This window comes from Procambarus clarkii, chromosome 36 (assembly GCF_040958095.1).
Source record: "Procambarus clarkii isolate CNS0578487 chromosome 36, FALCON_Pclarkii_2.0, whole genome shotgun sequence".
NCBI classification, from domain to species: domain Eukaryota; kingdom Metazoa; phylum Arthropoda; class Malacostraca; order Decapoda; family Cambaridae; genus Procambarus; species Procambarus clarkii.
The window spans coordinates 35,056,650-35,070,214 of NC_091185.1; the positions used below are offsets into that span (position 1 = coordinate 35,056,650).

At 47.2% G+C, this 13,565-nt stretch overlaps 1 protein-coding gene across 1 annotated transcript in view; it reads left to right on the plus strand.

The window, feature by feature from the left end:
• LOC123750847 (uncharacterized) overlaps nucleotides 1-13,565 on the plus strand; it is a 118,835-nt gene that overhangs the window by 67,328 nt on the left and 37,942 nt on the right. The window contains exons 2-3 of the mRNA XM_069336774.1: nucleotides 924-1,121; nucleotides 4,566-4,768. Of these exons, the coding sequence (XP_069192875.1) occupies nucleotides 924-1,121; nucleotides 4,566-4,768 (401 nt within the window). The remainder of the gene's footprint in view (nucleotides 1-923; nucleotides 1,122-4,565; nucleotides 4,769-13,565) is intronic.

Genomic DNA, 13,565 nt, shown 5'->3' on the forward strand with positions numbered 1-13,565 from the left:
GGGCCGTGACGAGGTTTCGAACCTGCGTCTGAGAGCATCCCAGACGCTGCCTTAATCGACTGAGCTACGACGTGGTAAAAGGAATTGAAACCGAAGTTCTACTTTACTTACTGGATCCTGCAGCTTTTCCGAGGCACAAACCAGGGTTTTACACAACTCCCTCCCATGCACTCGAGCTACGTCAATATGCCGTTCTCCCTCTTCACCCTTATTTCATTACACACAAAAATCACAATTACGTGATGCATCAAATAAACAAATCCACAAGGGCCGTGATGAAGATTCGAACCTGCGTCCGAAAGCATCCCAAACGCTGCCTTAATCGACTGAGCTTCGACATGGTAAAAGAAGTTGAAACCGAAGTTCTACTGAACTTACTGGATCCTGCAGCCTCTCCAGGATACAGATCCTCCCCATGCCACAAGTGGCAGCAGATAGTTGTGCAGACCCTAGAGGATCTGGAGGCCCAGATCGACAGGACGTGGAGCACCCTCCAGGCCCCCTGAACAACCTCAGGACCAACGTATCCAGCGCATCCCTCGGAAGCCCTCATTATCGTCATGCTACCTGAACCCAGCGCTGGCTAGACGGGAGTACCCTTTCCGTCTCAATGGTCTCCACCAGCAAATCTTGCATGTGACGAGAACCTTTGGGGAGCAAATAGACGTCCACCCCCAATGCAACCTGCAACTGGCACTGGGCGGCGCTATGAAACGGAAATGGCTAGGCACCTCTACGAAGCCACGACCTACCAGCCGGTGATAAACGGGCGAGTCACCCTGTAGAACGCCCAGAAACGGAGCAGATGACGGGTCCTTGGTTTCTTCAGCAACGAGGGACACGGAGGAATCTTGCGACCGACGGCTAGTGATTCCTACCTGGCTTTCCACTCAGAGATTCTGCACATCTAACTGCACCCCAAGATCCACAAAGGCATCGACCTGGTCACTAGTTCCTGGCTGGGTCGCCCCGTTTGCAGTGAATGCTGGATACCGATGTGCCCGATTGACTGGGTATGCATGGCACTCCTCAACCAACTCCTACACCTTTTGGATGAAAGACTGATGGACACAACAGACTTCCTCAACAAGATTGAGGACGTCAGCAACACAATGGGACCGGTACCACTTCAGGCTACACTCATGTCTCAGACATCGTCTCACTGTACACCAGGATTCCCTAGAGGGAAGCGGCTTCACCCGTCGCAAATTTCTTTGTTGCCAATGAGCACAGAATTCGACAAGACCTCAGGGACGCGGACCGACGCCCGCCCCCCCCCCCTCAAGGGCTCACCTAGTAGAGGCGATCCTCAATGTGACGCGGGACACAATTCTCACCTTTAACGATGCTGCATACAGACAAATCAAGGGGACAGCGGTATGGGCATCCAGCAGCGTCGCCTTAGCGGAAATCTTCGTTCACCATGTGTGTGAAATACAATGGGTGAGTCATCCCAACAACCCCCCAGTTTATTTCAGATACAAAGATGACGTTTTTGGCGTGATGCTGGGCCCACCTGAGGCTTTGGACACCTTCCACGCGTGGGCAAACACGGTCCACTCCAAACCACGGTTCACAATCTAGAGACACAGGGGGGAAAATCAACTTTCTCGACACAACAGTCTCCATCGACCTAACGAGTAAGCTACTCAGCACCCGAGCTTACTACAAGCCAATGAACCTCCACACGTACCTCAGGTATGAGTCGTGCCACCCGGCCTCCCTTAAGAACTCTCTCCCTTTTTCTCTTGGCCTCTGCCTTAAGAGAATCAACAGCGACGATGCGGTGCTGCAAACCCAGCTGCAAGACCTCTGGGACATGTTCCGATCCAGAGGATATTCCGAGGAGATCCTCCAACGCTCGGAAAATAGCCTGAGGGAACGCCTGAGAGAACAGCTCCTACAACCAACGCGGAGATAACCCCAGGACAGAGGAATCCACCCAGCGACCTACTTCACAGGCCTGGCATAACCACTCAGGATGACACTCTAAACCCTCTGGTCCTGGCTACGGGATACCTACGGTGATCATCCTTCATGGCAACGTTTTCCGCAGGACCCACATATGATGGCCTGGAGGAGAAACTAGTCCCTAAAGGATCGCTTAGTCTCTGTGACACTCTGGCGAATCCCCTAGACCTGCTTGCAGCTCCCTGTGACACCATCGGATGTAACCCGGACGGGAGAATGAGGTTGAGTGAGGTGATCAGATCAGTGATCTGATCCTGCCTCCTCAGTAATGAGGACCCTTCGTTCACTGGGGGGGGGGTCACCCCTGTCATTTCCTCTTAAACGCGGCTGTAGCCGGGTAATCACGCACCTCACAAGGTAAGTCTCTAAGACACTGACACTGTTTAACACCTTTTTCCTTTCTAGTACTGTAGCAGGGAAGCTCGGCGCAGAATTCAAAACCAAAACCAGGGCTTCTTAAGCAGTGGCCTCCTCACTTGACCCAGGGACCGAAAACTACAGCCTAGCAATTCTCTGTTGGACTGCCCTGGACCCTCTGCCATAGCGCCTGACCTAAAACAAAATCAAACTCAAGATTTCAAAACTGTCAACTGGTCCCAGGCCCTCTGGGTCCTCTCGAATCTTCAGAATCTTCGGAAGAGGAATCTTCTCCTCTCATCCTAACAGTGCAAAACGAAGACTCTGGTCTCCTTTAGCATACGAGGTTCCCCCCAGAACATTCTCTCCCCCCCCCCTTTCCTCTCCTCTCTCTCTACGCTTCTCTTATCTCCTCTTCTTGTCTCTTGCCTTCTCTTCTCTACTCACCTAGTTGTGCTTGCAGGGGTTGAGCTTTGGCTCTGGACCCGCCTCTCACCTGTCAATACACTGGTGTACAGATTCCCGAGTCAACTAGGCTCTATCATGTCTATATTTGAGACTGTGTATGGAGTGGGTGGATCTGTTGCATAGGCAACAGCTGATCCTCCATAATTACTGCCCAGGCCTGTGCCCTGGAGAGGACACTACAGCATCGCCTTGGCGATGGCTCAACATGGGAAGTGACAGTTACCGGTGATAAGCCTACCACTCAATTGGCGTAGAGTAAGGCGCCAGGGGTTGCTTCCGTCGGTGGGAGAAATCATCTGATTTCATAGGACGACAGCTACCGCCCGCCTCAAGCTGAGTAGCTCCCAAGTGCTGTCCTGTCACGGTCCGCCTGCTCCACTGGGTGCGTGGGGCTTAGGCCACAATCCAATAAGCGGATCGTCAACCATGTACCAGGCAAAAGAAAACAAACACAGAGTCACCCAGCTCTCAAACTGGGCACATTGAATGTAAGGACCATGACACCGGGTCTCTCGGAAGATCTACTGGAAGTGAACGACTCCCGCAAGACAGCTGTGATCAACAATGACCTACGCAGGCTCCAGATGGACATAGTCGCCCTGCAGGAGACACGTCTGCCCGCAATCGGCAGCATATGGGAGAAGGACTTTACCTTCTTCTGGCAGGGCAAACCACCAGGTGAGGTAAGGGAGCATGGCGTTGGCTTTGCCATCAGGAACAGGTTGTTCGGGTCCATAGTACCGCCTATGGAGGGGTCTGCAAGGATCATCAAACTTCAGCTTCATACAGCAGTAGGAATGGTCAGCCTTATCAATGCCTATGCACCAACACTGACTTCCTACAAGTTCTATGATGACCTCGGCCTAGCTCTCAGAGACATACCTCAACCATGAGAGCCAGTCTTTCTCCTGGAAGATTTTAATGCAAGAGTTGGTTCTGATCACAGCACTTGGCCATCTTGCCTGGACCAGTTTGGATTTGGGAAGATGAATGAGAGTGGGCAGCGCCTCCTGGAGTTCTGCTGCCGTCATGATCTCTGCATCACCAATTCCTTCTTCGACACCAAGCCCCAGCATAAGGTTTCCTGGAGATATCCCAGGTCTAAGCATTGGCACCAACTCGACCTGGTGCTTACGGGGCGTAACAATCTGAGAAATGTCAAACTGACCTGCAGCTTTCAGAGCGCAGATTGCGACTCCGACCACTCTCTCGTCGTTTGCAGAGTAAAGTTCCAGCCCCGGAAAATCCACAGAGCAAAGAAGGAGGGAAGACCACGCATTAACGTAAACAATACCCGTGACCTTCACAAGGTGGAGGAATTCACTGCGGCGCTGGTAAATGCCCTTCCTGTTCCACCCTGCGATAGCGCAAGTGAGAGGTGGTTACATCTCAGGGGCACTATTTTCAACACTGTCATGTCCACCTTCGGTAAGAGGCAGAACAAGTCAGCAGATTGGTTCGAGGCCAGTGCAGAGGAACTGTTACCCCTCGTAGAGGAAAAGAGACGAGCTATCTAATCCTACAAGAACCTGCCCTCAGAAAGGAACCTATAGGCCCTCCGTACTGCCCGCAGTTGAGTTCAACAAACTGCGAGGCGTTGTGCTAACAATTACTGGCTTCGACTCTGTTCCAGCATCCAGACCGCGGCCACTGTCGGCAACATAAGAGGCATGTACAAAGGGATCAAACAGGCAACAGGCCCTACACAAACCCGGACGGCTCCTCTAAAGTCAGCCACTGGAGAGATCATTAAAGACTGTGATCAACAGATGAATCGCTGGGTGGAACATTACTCCGAACTCTACTCCAGAGAGAACTTGGTCAGCGTAGAGGCTTTGGATGCAGTTGAATGCCTGTCCATCATGGAAGAACTTGATCTTGAACCAACTGAGGAAGAAGTTGAGAACGCAGTGGATTCACTTTCCTCAGGGAAGGCCCCAGGAGACGACGGGATTCCGCCTGAAATTCTCAAGTACGCTCGTGGAACACTTAAATCTGAGCTTCATGAACTTCTATGCCAGTGCTGGAGGGAGGACTCGGTGCCACAAGACATGAGAGATGCAAACCTCATCACTCTCTACAAAAATAAAGGTGACAGAAGCGATGTAAACAACTATCGCGGCATATCCCTCCTCAGCGTCGTTGGCAAACTCTTCGCTAGGGTCGTTTTGGTCAGGCTTCAGATTCTTGCCAAAAGAGTGTACCCCGAGTCACAGTGTGGTTTCCGAGCAGAGAGGTCGACCACTGACATGGTGTTCTCCCTGAGACAGCTTCAAGAAAAGTGCAGGGAGCAGAGAAAAGCCTTGTACAGTGCCTTCGTTGACCTTACAAAGGCCTTCGACCTCGTGAGTAGGGACGGACTCTTCAAGATCTTGGCCAAAATTGGCTGCCCACCCATCCACTCAGCATGATACAATCGTTCCACAAGGACATGAAGAGGACAGTCGTGTACGACGGGTCAACTTTTGAACCATTCAACATTAACAGTGGTGTTAAACAGGGGTGCGTTCTTGCTCCAACCCTGTTCGGCAACTTCTTCGCGATCCTCGTCAAGCATGCCTTTGGAACAACCACAGAAGGCATCTATCTCCGTACAAGATCTGATGGAAAGCTCTATAATCTATCCAGACTCCGAGCAAAAACAAAAGTACAGATGCGAATCCTCAGGGAGTTCCTCTTCGCCGACTACCCAGCGATCACCACACACACAGCAGAAGGCCTGCAGCAGCTACTCAACCGCTTTGCCACAGCCTGTTCCGCATTCGGCCTGACAATCAGCCTGAAGAAGACACAGGTGATGGGACAAGATGTCAATGAGCTACCCTGTATGAATATAGCAGACTATGTGCTGGAGGCAGTTCACGAGTTTGTGTACCTGGGCTCCACAATCTCAGACACCCTTTCCCTGGACACTGAGTTCAACAGGCGTATCGGTAAGGCCGCAACAACACTGGCCAGGCTCAAAGAGCGCATTTGGGAAAATGCCAAACTGTAATTACACACCAAGGCACAAGTCTACATGGCATGTGTGATGAGTACACTTCTCTACGGCTCGGAATCCTGGACCCTGCGCTCTCGCCAGGAGAGACGGCTTACCATCTCCACTACTGCACATACCCACCACTAACCATCTCCACTACTGCACATACCCACCACTAACCATCTCCACTACTGCACATACCCACCACTAACCATCTCCACTACTGCACATACCCACCTCTAACCATCTCCAATACTACTCATACCCACCACTAACCATCTCCACTACTGCACATCATCATCAGTCCTCAACCCACCTCAATCTGCCCAACCACTTGGGCAGGACGGTAGAGCGACGGTCTCGCTTCATGCAGGTCAGAGTTCAATCCCCGACCGTTCAAGTGGTTGGGCGCCATTCCTCTTCCCCGTCCCATCCCATTCTTGACCCCTTCCAAGTGCTATATAACCGTAATACTTGACTCTTTCTCCAGACAGTTCTTCTTTCCTTCTAACCCCGATTTTCATTCCATTCCTTCCTCTCACCCTTCCCCTTCACCTTAACCCCTCACCATAACCCTTCAGTCCACTGACCAAGTCTTCCTTTTCACCTCATCAATTGCCAATGAAATGTTATCGCAAAACGAATATCAGACAAAGGTACATCAACAATTATTATAATTGTTTCTCTAACGGAGCATAACAAGAGATGATTGTGGCGGTGTTCCCTGACCCTAGGAGAGCAGTCCGTCCTCCAGAGGTTTCCCAACGTCAAAGAACGGTCACTTTAAAGGGTCCTCTCCTAACCTACCTGAGGACCCAAAACAGAAAACAGGACAGTACGTACGTCACTTTCTCATGCCGTTTCATTTTCTTCTACGACAATTCTTGGACCTAATTAACGCATACGAGCGAAGCGCGACGTGTTTTGTAGATGAGGTTGAGCAGAGAGGCAAGCTACTAAACTGGTCTTGGGATATTATTTAGAGAGTAAACATTACACATGTAGAAGTAGCCAAGGAAAATTTTAACGTCTAAAGCACCACTTTGGGAATGAAACTCAAGATTACCGATTGTGAGACAAGAGTTACAACTGTAGGAAGAGTGAAAGTTCTTCGATTTTACATTACAATTCTTCTTCCATCTCCTGAATACTTAGACAGTTCATTTTTTCTGATCCCAAAGACGGCAATGGCATTTATAGGCAAAGGGAAATGATACAAATTATAGGTGAGTGGAGGTGGTATCCGGCGGAGCCCGGGTCGACCCTGAGTCCAGAACCCCCTCACACCCTTACAGGTCCTCCCCAGGCACACCCTCCACCCCCACATATCCCCTTCTTTAATTTCTCTGCCACACACACTTCCCTGTCTCCAAACACACACCCGCCCCATGATGACCAAACCACACATCGGACAAGCGACGACGTTTCGAAACGTCGACGCACCCCCATCACCCACCAAACATACCCTCCCAGGTGTTTCCACACATATGCCCACCCTATCTCTCACCCTATAAACAGCCTTCCCATTTAGCCTCGCACACACATACACGTACACCCTCCCTGTCTCCACCCACACACACGCGGGGTGGAGAAAGTATCCCCCAGTTCACTATACACTATGTACATCACTCTAATAGAGATGTAAAGAGTGTTCCCAGGATGTAAATCTATTATCTGAACATTCGTTTGGGATGTCAGTATCTGTATACACTAATATTTGAAAAGTGCTCAACTTTGCAGCATTACGATTGCACATTTACACATACCACAATAGCACATTACCATGTAAAGTTGCGCTAGGCTTCTCTTAGACGTGTGGCTTGAACTCTGGACAGAAAAAGAGGCAACCATTCTCTTTTACAGAGAGATGGATTACTCAACATTCCCCTGGTGTCTGTCTGTCTGTCTGTCTGTCTGTCTCTCTCTCTCTCTCTCTCTCTCTCTCTCTCTCCGTCCAATTATCTCTCCTTCTTTCCAATTCTCCCTCCCTCTCATTATGCCCTCACATCTCTCTCCGTTCCCTACCTCCCTTTCTCTCTCTCTCTCATTATCTCTCCCTCACTCCTTTCCCTTTATTTTCCCTCTGTTCTTTCTCCCAGTGATCAAAACATGCTGGAATAACGTTGAATCAATGCCGACAATGTTGATTTAACTTTTATAACAGCATAAATATCTGATTAAACACTACGGAAATGAAACATATTTAAGACATCAAACAAATTGTTGTTTGTCGCAGTAGGAGTCAGTCTTACCTAAATAACATGGGAGGTTAACCCGAACTAGCTACGACTCCTTGGCACGCGCTGTACAATCACTGACACCCTGCAAAGCTTAGATAGGCTAGCCCTAAGCACCTGGCCTCCAACTTCAATCAGATAAAAAAATATTCCCTCCTATACATATATTTTTTTTAATTATGGCAAAATCAATTGGGTAGTTGGTGTTTCCTGGAATAGCCTTGAGAGGTAGAGTTCTGAATAATTGATAATGCAAATTGAAACTCCCTGATGAACAAAGTGACTCGACAACATTGAAATTAATATATAGATAGGAAGAATCTGCTCGGTCTCCATAAAATATAGATTATTGTAACAATCAAGATTAAGGTACATATTGAAAGACAGAGGAAAATAGTATTTACAAGGCAAATTCATGGAAAACCAATAGAGATTATACTAAAATACCTCAATGTGTATAGATACATTCAATGATGCATCAAATACCTTATCTATATCTTTCAACTTTTCATGGTAACTGGTGATTGTGAAGGGACTTTTAAAGGGAGAGATCGCCGTCGGCACAACCCAGAGAGGGTGTTGTGGCCACTTTGCCTCCCCTTCACAAATTCGGTGGAAATGAAGAGTTCCGCCTCGAATCCGCAGATCTTTGTTCAAATACTTGACATTAGTTGAACAAAACTCAAATACTTGTTCACATAAATGACAGACCAAACTAATTATGAGAGATTTGCATTCTAGGGAGGAACCCAACACCTAAGTTGTGTACCCAAATGAGCCACAGGGACGTTAGAAAGAACTTTTTCAGTGTCAGAGTAGTTAGTAATTGGAATGCACTAGAAAGTGATGAGGTGGAGGCTAACTCCATACACAATTTCAAATGTAGATATGATTGAGCTCGAGAAGCTCAGGAACCTGTACACCAGTAGATTAACGGTTGAGAGGCGGGACCAAAGAGCCAGATCTCAACCCCCGCAAGCACAACTAGATGATTACATCTAGTGGAATTAAGATACGATAAAACAACTCGATGAAGCAAAGAAAATATTTTGGTTGTGGTAATTTTGACCAATTAAAGCAACTCGAGTCCACATGAAACTAGTTCACTTAGGGAAAATAAAACGCATTAAGAGAGGAACTCAAGTGGTTTAGAACGCATGTAAGGAATCATATCAATGACTCTTAATAATAATGAGTTATTAGAATGACGAGCCATTTTCAAGAACCCACAATGATCAGAATTAGAGCATATAATATTCTTCTTCCATATATATGTTTCCAGAAAGGATTTACTGTGTCGTAGATATGGTTAATGATAACGTTTATATAGCAATAATGATCAAAACGGAAAAAATCTGAACACATCAAATTGAAAACCTGGAAAAATTGCAGTAATGGTGCATGTGGCGGCGAGCCTTCAGTAGTTAATATGGGGAATGTCACACGAAGGCAAGACCTGAGGCACCAGTGAGTTGAACAAATACTTCAGAAGTCATAAACTTATATTACATGAAGGTAGAAGTCAATGACTTCTGAGAGCCTAAGTTTATTGCAATAGCCTACGACATCTTCGTGTCAGGTGTTGTCAGGTGCAAGAAGACATCAGACACACACGAAGAGATCTCTTTCAAGGGACATCAAGTTGTATCAATAAACACCTCATTACTCTCTACCCATGAACATGGGTTCAGCGAATTGGTATTCTGTTTAATCATATTTACTAGAGGTATTTTATCACGATGATTCCTACAAATGATCAAGAAAGGATACGATAACACTCATTAAAGTGAAGAATTAATTCATAAACAATTACTAAAATTTATTTAAAATCTGGATATTCTGTTAATAACTAAATGAAGAGAGTTAGGCTCACAGAAAGGATAAATGTTCATTTATTTAATAATTATATATCTGAAAAAAACTGAATACATTATGTTTTAAACTGAGGTAGTAGATTTCCTTATTTGAAATCCTATTAACACGTATTCCTTGCAAATTTCCTTTCACATTTTTTTCAATCCTTGTTCTCACCTTTACCATTTCAACCATCACATCTATTTCTTACTACTACACTGTTCACTTTGATAACTGCGACAACTTTATTCCTTCAGTTGCACGAGATCCGCTCCTAGATAAACAAATCCTGCTTAGTAACAGCCACTGGTGGAGCTATAGTAACAGCCACTGGGGAGCTATAGTAACAGCCACTGGGGAGCTATAGTAACAGCCACTGGGGAGCTATAGTAACAGCCACTGGGGAGCTATAGTAACAGCTACTGGGGAGCTATAGTAACAGCCACTGGGGAGCTATAGTAACAGCTACTGGGGAGCTATAGTAACAGCCACTGGGGAGCTATAGTAACAGCCACTGGGGAGCTATAGTAACAGCTACTGGGGAGCTATAGTAACAGCCACTGGGGAGCTATAGTAACAGCTACTGGGGAGCTATAGTAACAGCCACTGGGGAGCTATAGTAACAGCCACTGGGGAGCTATAGTAACAGCCACTGGGGAGCTATAGTAACAGCTACTGGGGAGCTATAGTAACAGCCACTGGGGAGCTATAGTAACAGCCACTGGGGAGCAATAGTAACAGCCACTGGGGAGCTATAGTAACAGCCACTGGGGAGCTATAGTAACAGCCACTGGGGAGCTATAGTAACAGCCACTGGGGGAGCTATAGTAACAGCCACTGGGGAGCTATAGTAACAGCTACTGGGGAGCTATAGTAACAGCCACTGGGGAGCTATAGTAACAGCCACTGGGGAGCAATAGTAACAGCCACTGGGGAGCTATAGTAACAGTCACTGGGGGAGCTATAGTAACAGCCACTGGGGAGCAATAGTAACAGCCACTGGGGAGCTATAGTAACAGTCACTGGGGGAGCTATAGTAACAGCCACTGGGGAGCAATAGTAACAGCCACTGGGGAGCTATAGTAACAGCCACTGGGGAGCTATAGTAACAGCTACTGGGGAGCTATAGTAACAGCTACTGGGGAGCTATAGTAACAGCCACTGGGGAGCTATAGTAACAGCCACTGGGGAGCAATAGTAACAGCCACTGGGGAGCTATAGTAACAGCCACTGGGGAGCTATAGTAACAGCCACTGGGGAGCTATAGTAACAGCCACTGGGGAGCTATAGTAACAGCCACTGGGGAGCTATAGTAACAGCTACTGGGGAGCTATAGTAACAGCCACTGGGGAGCTATAGTAACAGACACTGGGGAGCAATAGTAACAGCCACTGGGGAGCTATAGTAACAGTCACTGGGGGGAGCTATAGTAACAGCCACTGGGGGAGCTATAGTAACAGCCACTGGGGGAGCTATAGTAACAGCCACTGGGGAGCTATAGTAACAGCCACTGGGGGAGCTATAGTAACAGCCACTGGGGGAGCTATAGTAACAGCCACTGGGGGAGCTATAGTAACAGCCACTGGGGAGCTATAGTAACAGCCACTGGGGGAGCTATAGTAACAGCCACTGGGGAGCTATAGTAACAGCTACTGGGGAGCAATAGTAACAGCCACTGGGGAGCTATAGTAACAGCCACTGGGGGAGCTATAGTAACAGCCACTGGGGAGCTATAGTAACAGCTACTGGGGAGCTATAGTAACAGCCACTGGGGAGCTATAGTAACAGCCACTGGGGAGCAATAGTAACAGCCACTGGGGAGCTATAGTAACAGTCACTGAGGGAGCTATAGTAACAGCCACTGGGGGAGCTATAGTAACAGCCACTGGGGAACTATTGTAACAGTCACTGGTCAGTTAAAGAATGACAAGGCCTCCCCTAAACTGGTCCCGCGAAAAGGCAAAAACACAAAACACATTCTAATGACCTCTCATAAAGCAGGGGCAAGCCACACACCTCGCCCCAAAAGACAGAGCAGGAATCTCTAACATGCCAACGCTCGGCATAGCTCGGCTATGCCGGCCGGAGTAGATCGCCTCTTCAGCCGATCGTGTTCTAGCCGAGAAACCAGCTAGAACACGTTAAAATCCGTCAGCTTCCCTGTGATCCTGGACGGTAAGTGCGCCACAGAGTCTTAACAACCCGGACTGTTAAAAAGGAATAACTGGCGGCGGTAATGGCTTTCAAGACGCTAAGGGTAAAACAGTGTAATGTGTTCCAGCGGCTCCCAGGCGGAACAGGTGTCAAGCGGCCCACAGGCGGAACACGTGTCCAGACGTCGCTCGTCAAGACTGAACCAGGAATCCCACGAGCACTGTGTAATACTGGTATTTGAGGCCCGCACTCTGCCCCAGTAAACAATAACTCTGCGATCCGTATTCTCCGGATGCGTTCATGAACTGTATGTGGCAAGAATAAGTGGAGCCATTAACCACTCACAGCTAAAATGTTTTGAATCTTGAGAATCACAAACATTCATTCAAGAAAACACTGGTGATTATAAGAGAAGAATTGAAAGCACTGCACAAATGCAGAGGATCACTTAAGAAAAAGGGCTATTTATTTTTTCTTTCAACGACACTATATAATCTTTATAATTTTTAAGATCTTGATTTAAGAGATATCCAATTATTGTTTTACAGCTCGACAGATCTTTGGTATGGGAATAAGTAGAGAGGCGTTTATTAGAGATGACGATGTACTGTAGGAAGGTAAGGGAACTATCAGGAGAAAACACCAAGCTATTACGAATAAAGAGCACTTGGAAGGGATCAGGATAAAGATTTGGGATGGGACGGGAGGGAAGGAATGGTGCCCAACCACTTGGACGGTCGGGGATTGAACACCGACCTGCTGACCGTCTCTACCGTCCAGCCCAAGTGGTACTGGACGGTAGAGAAAGCCTGTAAAACACATTGGTAGATAAACATGGAGCTCCAGCGTTCTATGGAATAGGTTGTTAGAGCAGGTGTCAATAAAGCTACAATAACGTTTATCTTTCTTATTGCTTTCTCACCCATCACATGTGTTACAGTATGCAGGTGTTTCAGGTGTTTACCATTAGTGGCAGGGTGCATGCAGGTCTCATATACAGGTGTAGTATGGCACAATGCACTGGAAGAGTCCAAGGACATGCAGTTTAATGTGAGCAATAAATCCTTAATGTTTTCCCACCATGGATGGAGCACGACCACTTGCAATGGAAACTAAGTTTACAAGGTGTATTTGTTTTTATTGGATAAACGACCTCAAAGTCTCTGAAATGGATGATCCTGTTGTGAGGGTTCTGAAAGATTTAACGAACAGCCTTTCTTCACACACTTTACAAACTTCATCTACAAAATGCAACAAAAGCTTCAAGAACAGCTCTTCTATCACTAACCGTTGATTTACCAATTTCATTTGAGAACTTCGTGCTCTATAATTTAGTTTTCCTTAACTAGCTGGGTTTTTACATCAGCTGACATTTCATCAATTCTTCTCCGAATCGAATCATTGTTCATTGGTAATGTTGTTAAAACACGTGATAAATCTTGATGTAACACAAGTTTACATATGAATTTAAAAGGCCTTTTTAATACCTCCATGAGCACTTGCAGCTTTTGCAAGGATTTGTGGAAATTCATATGAAGCAATCA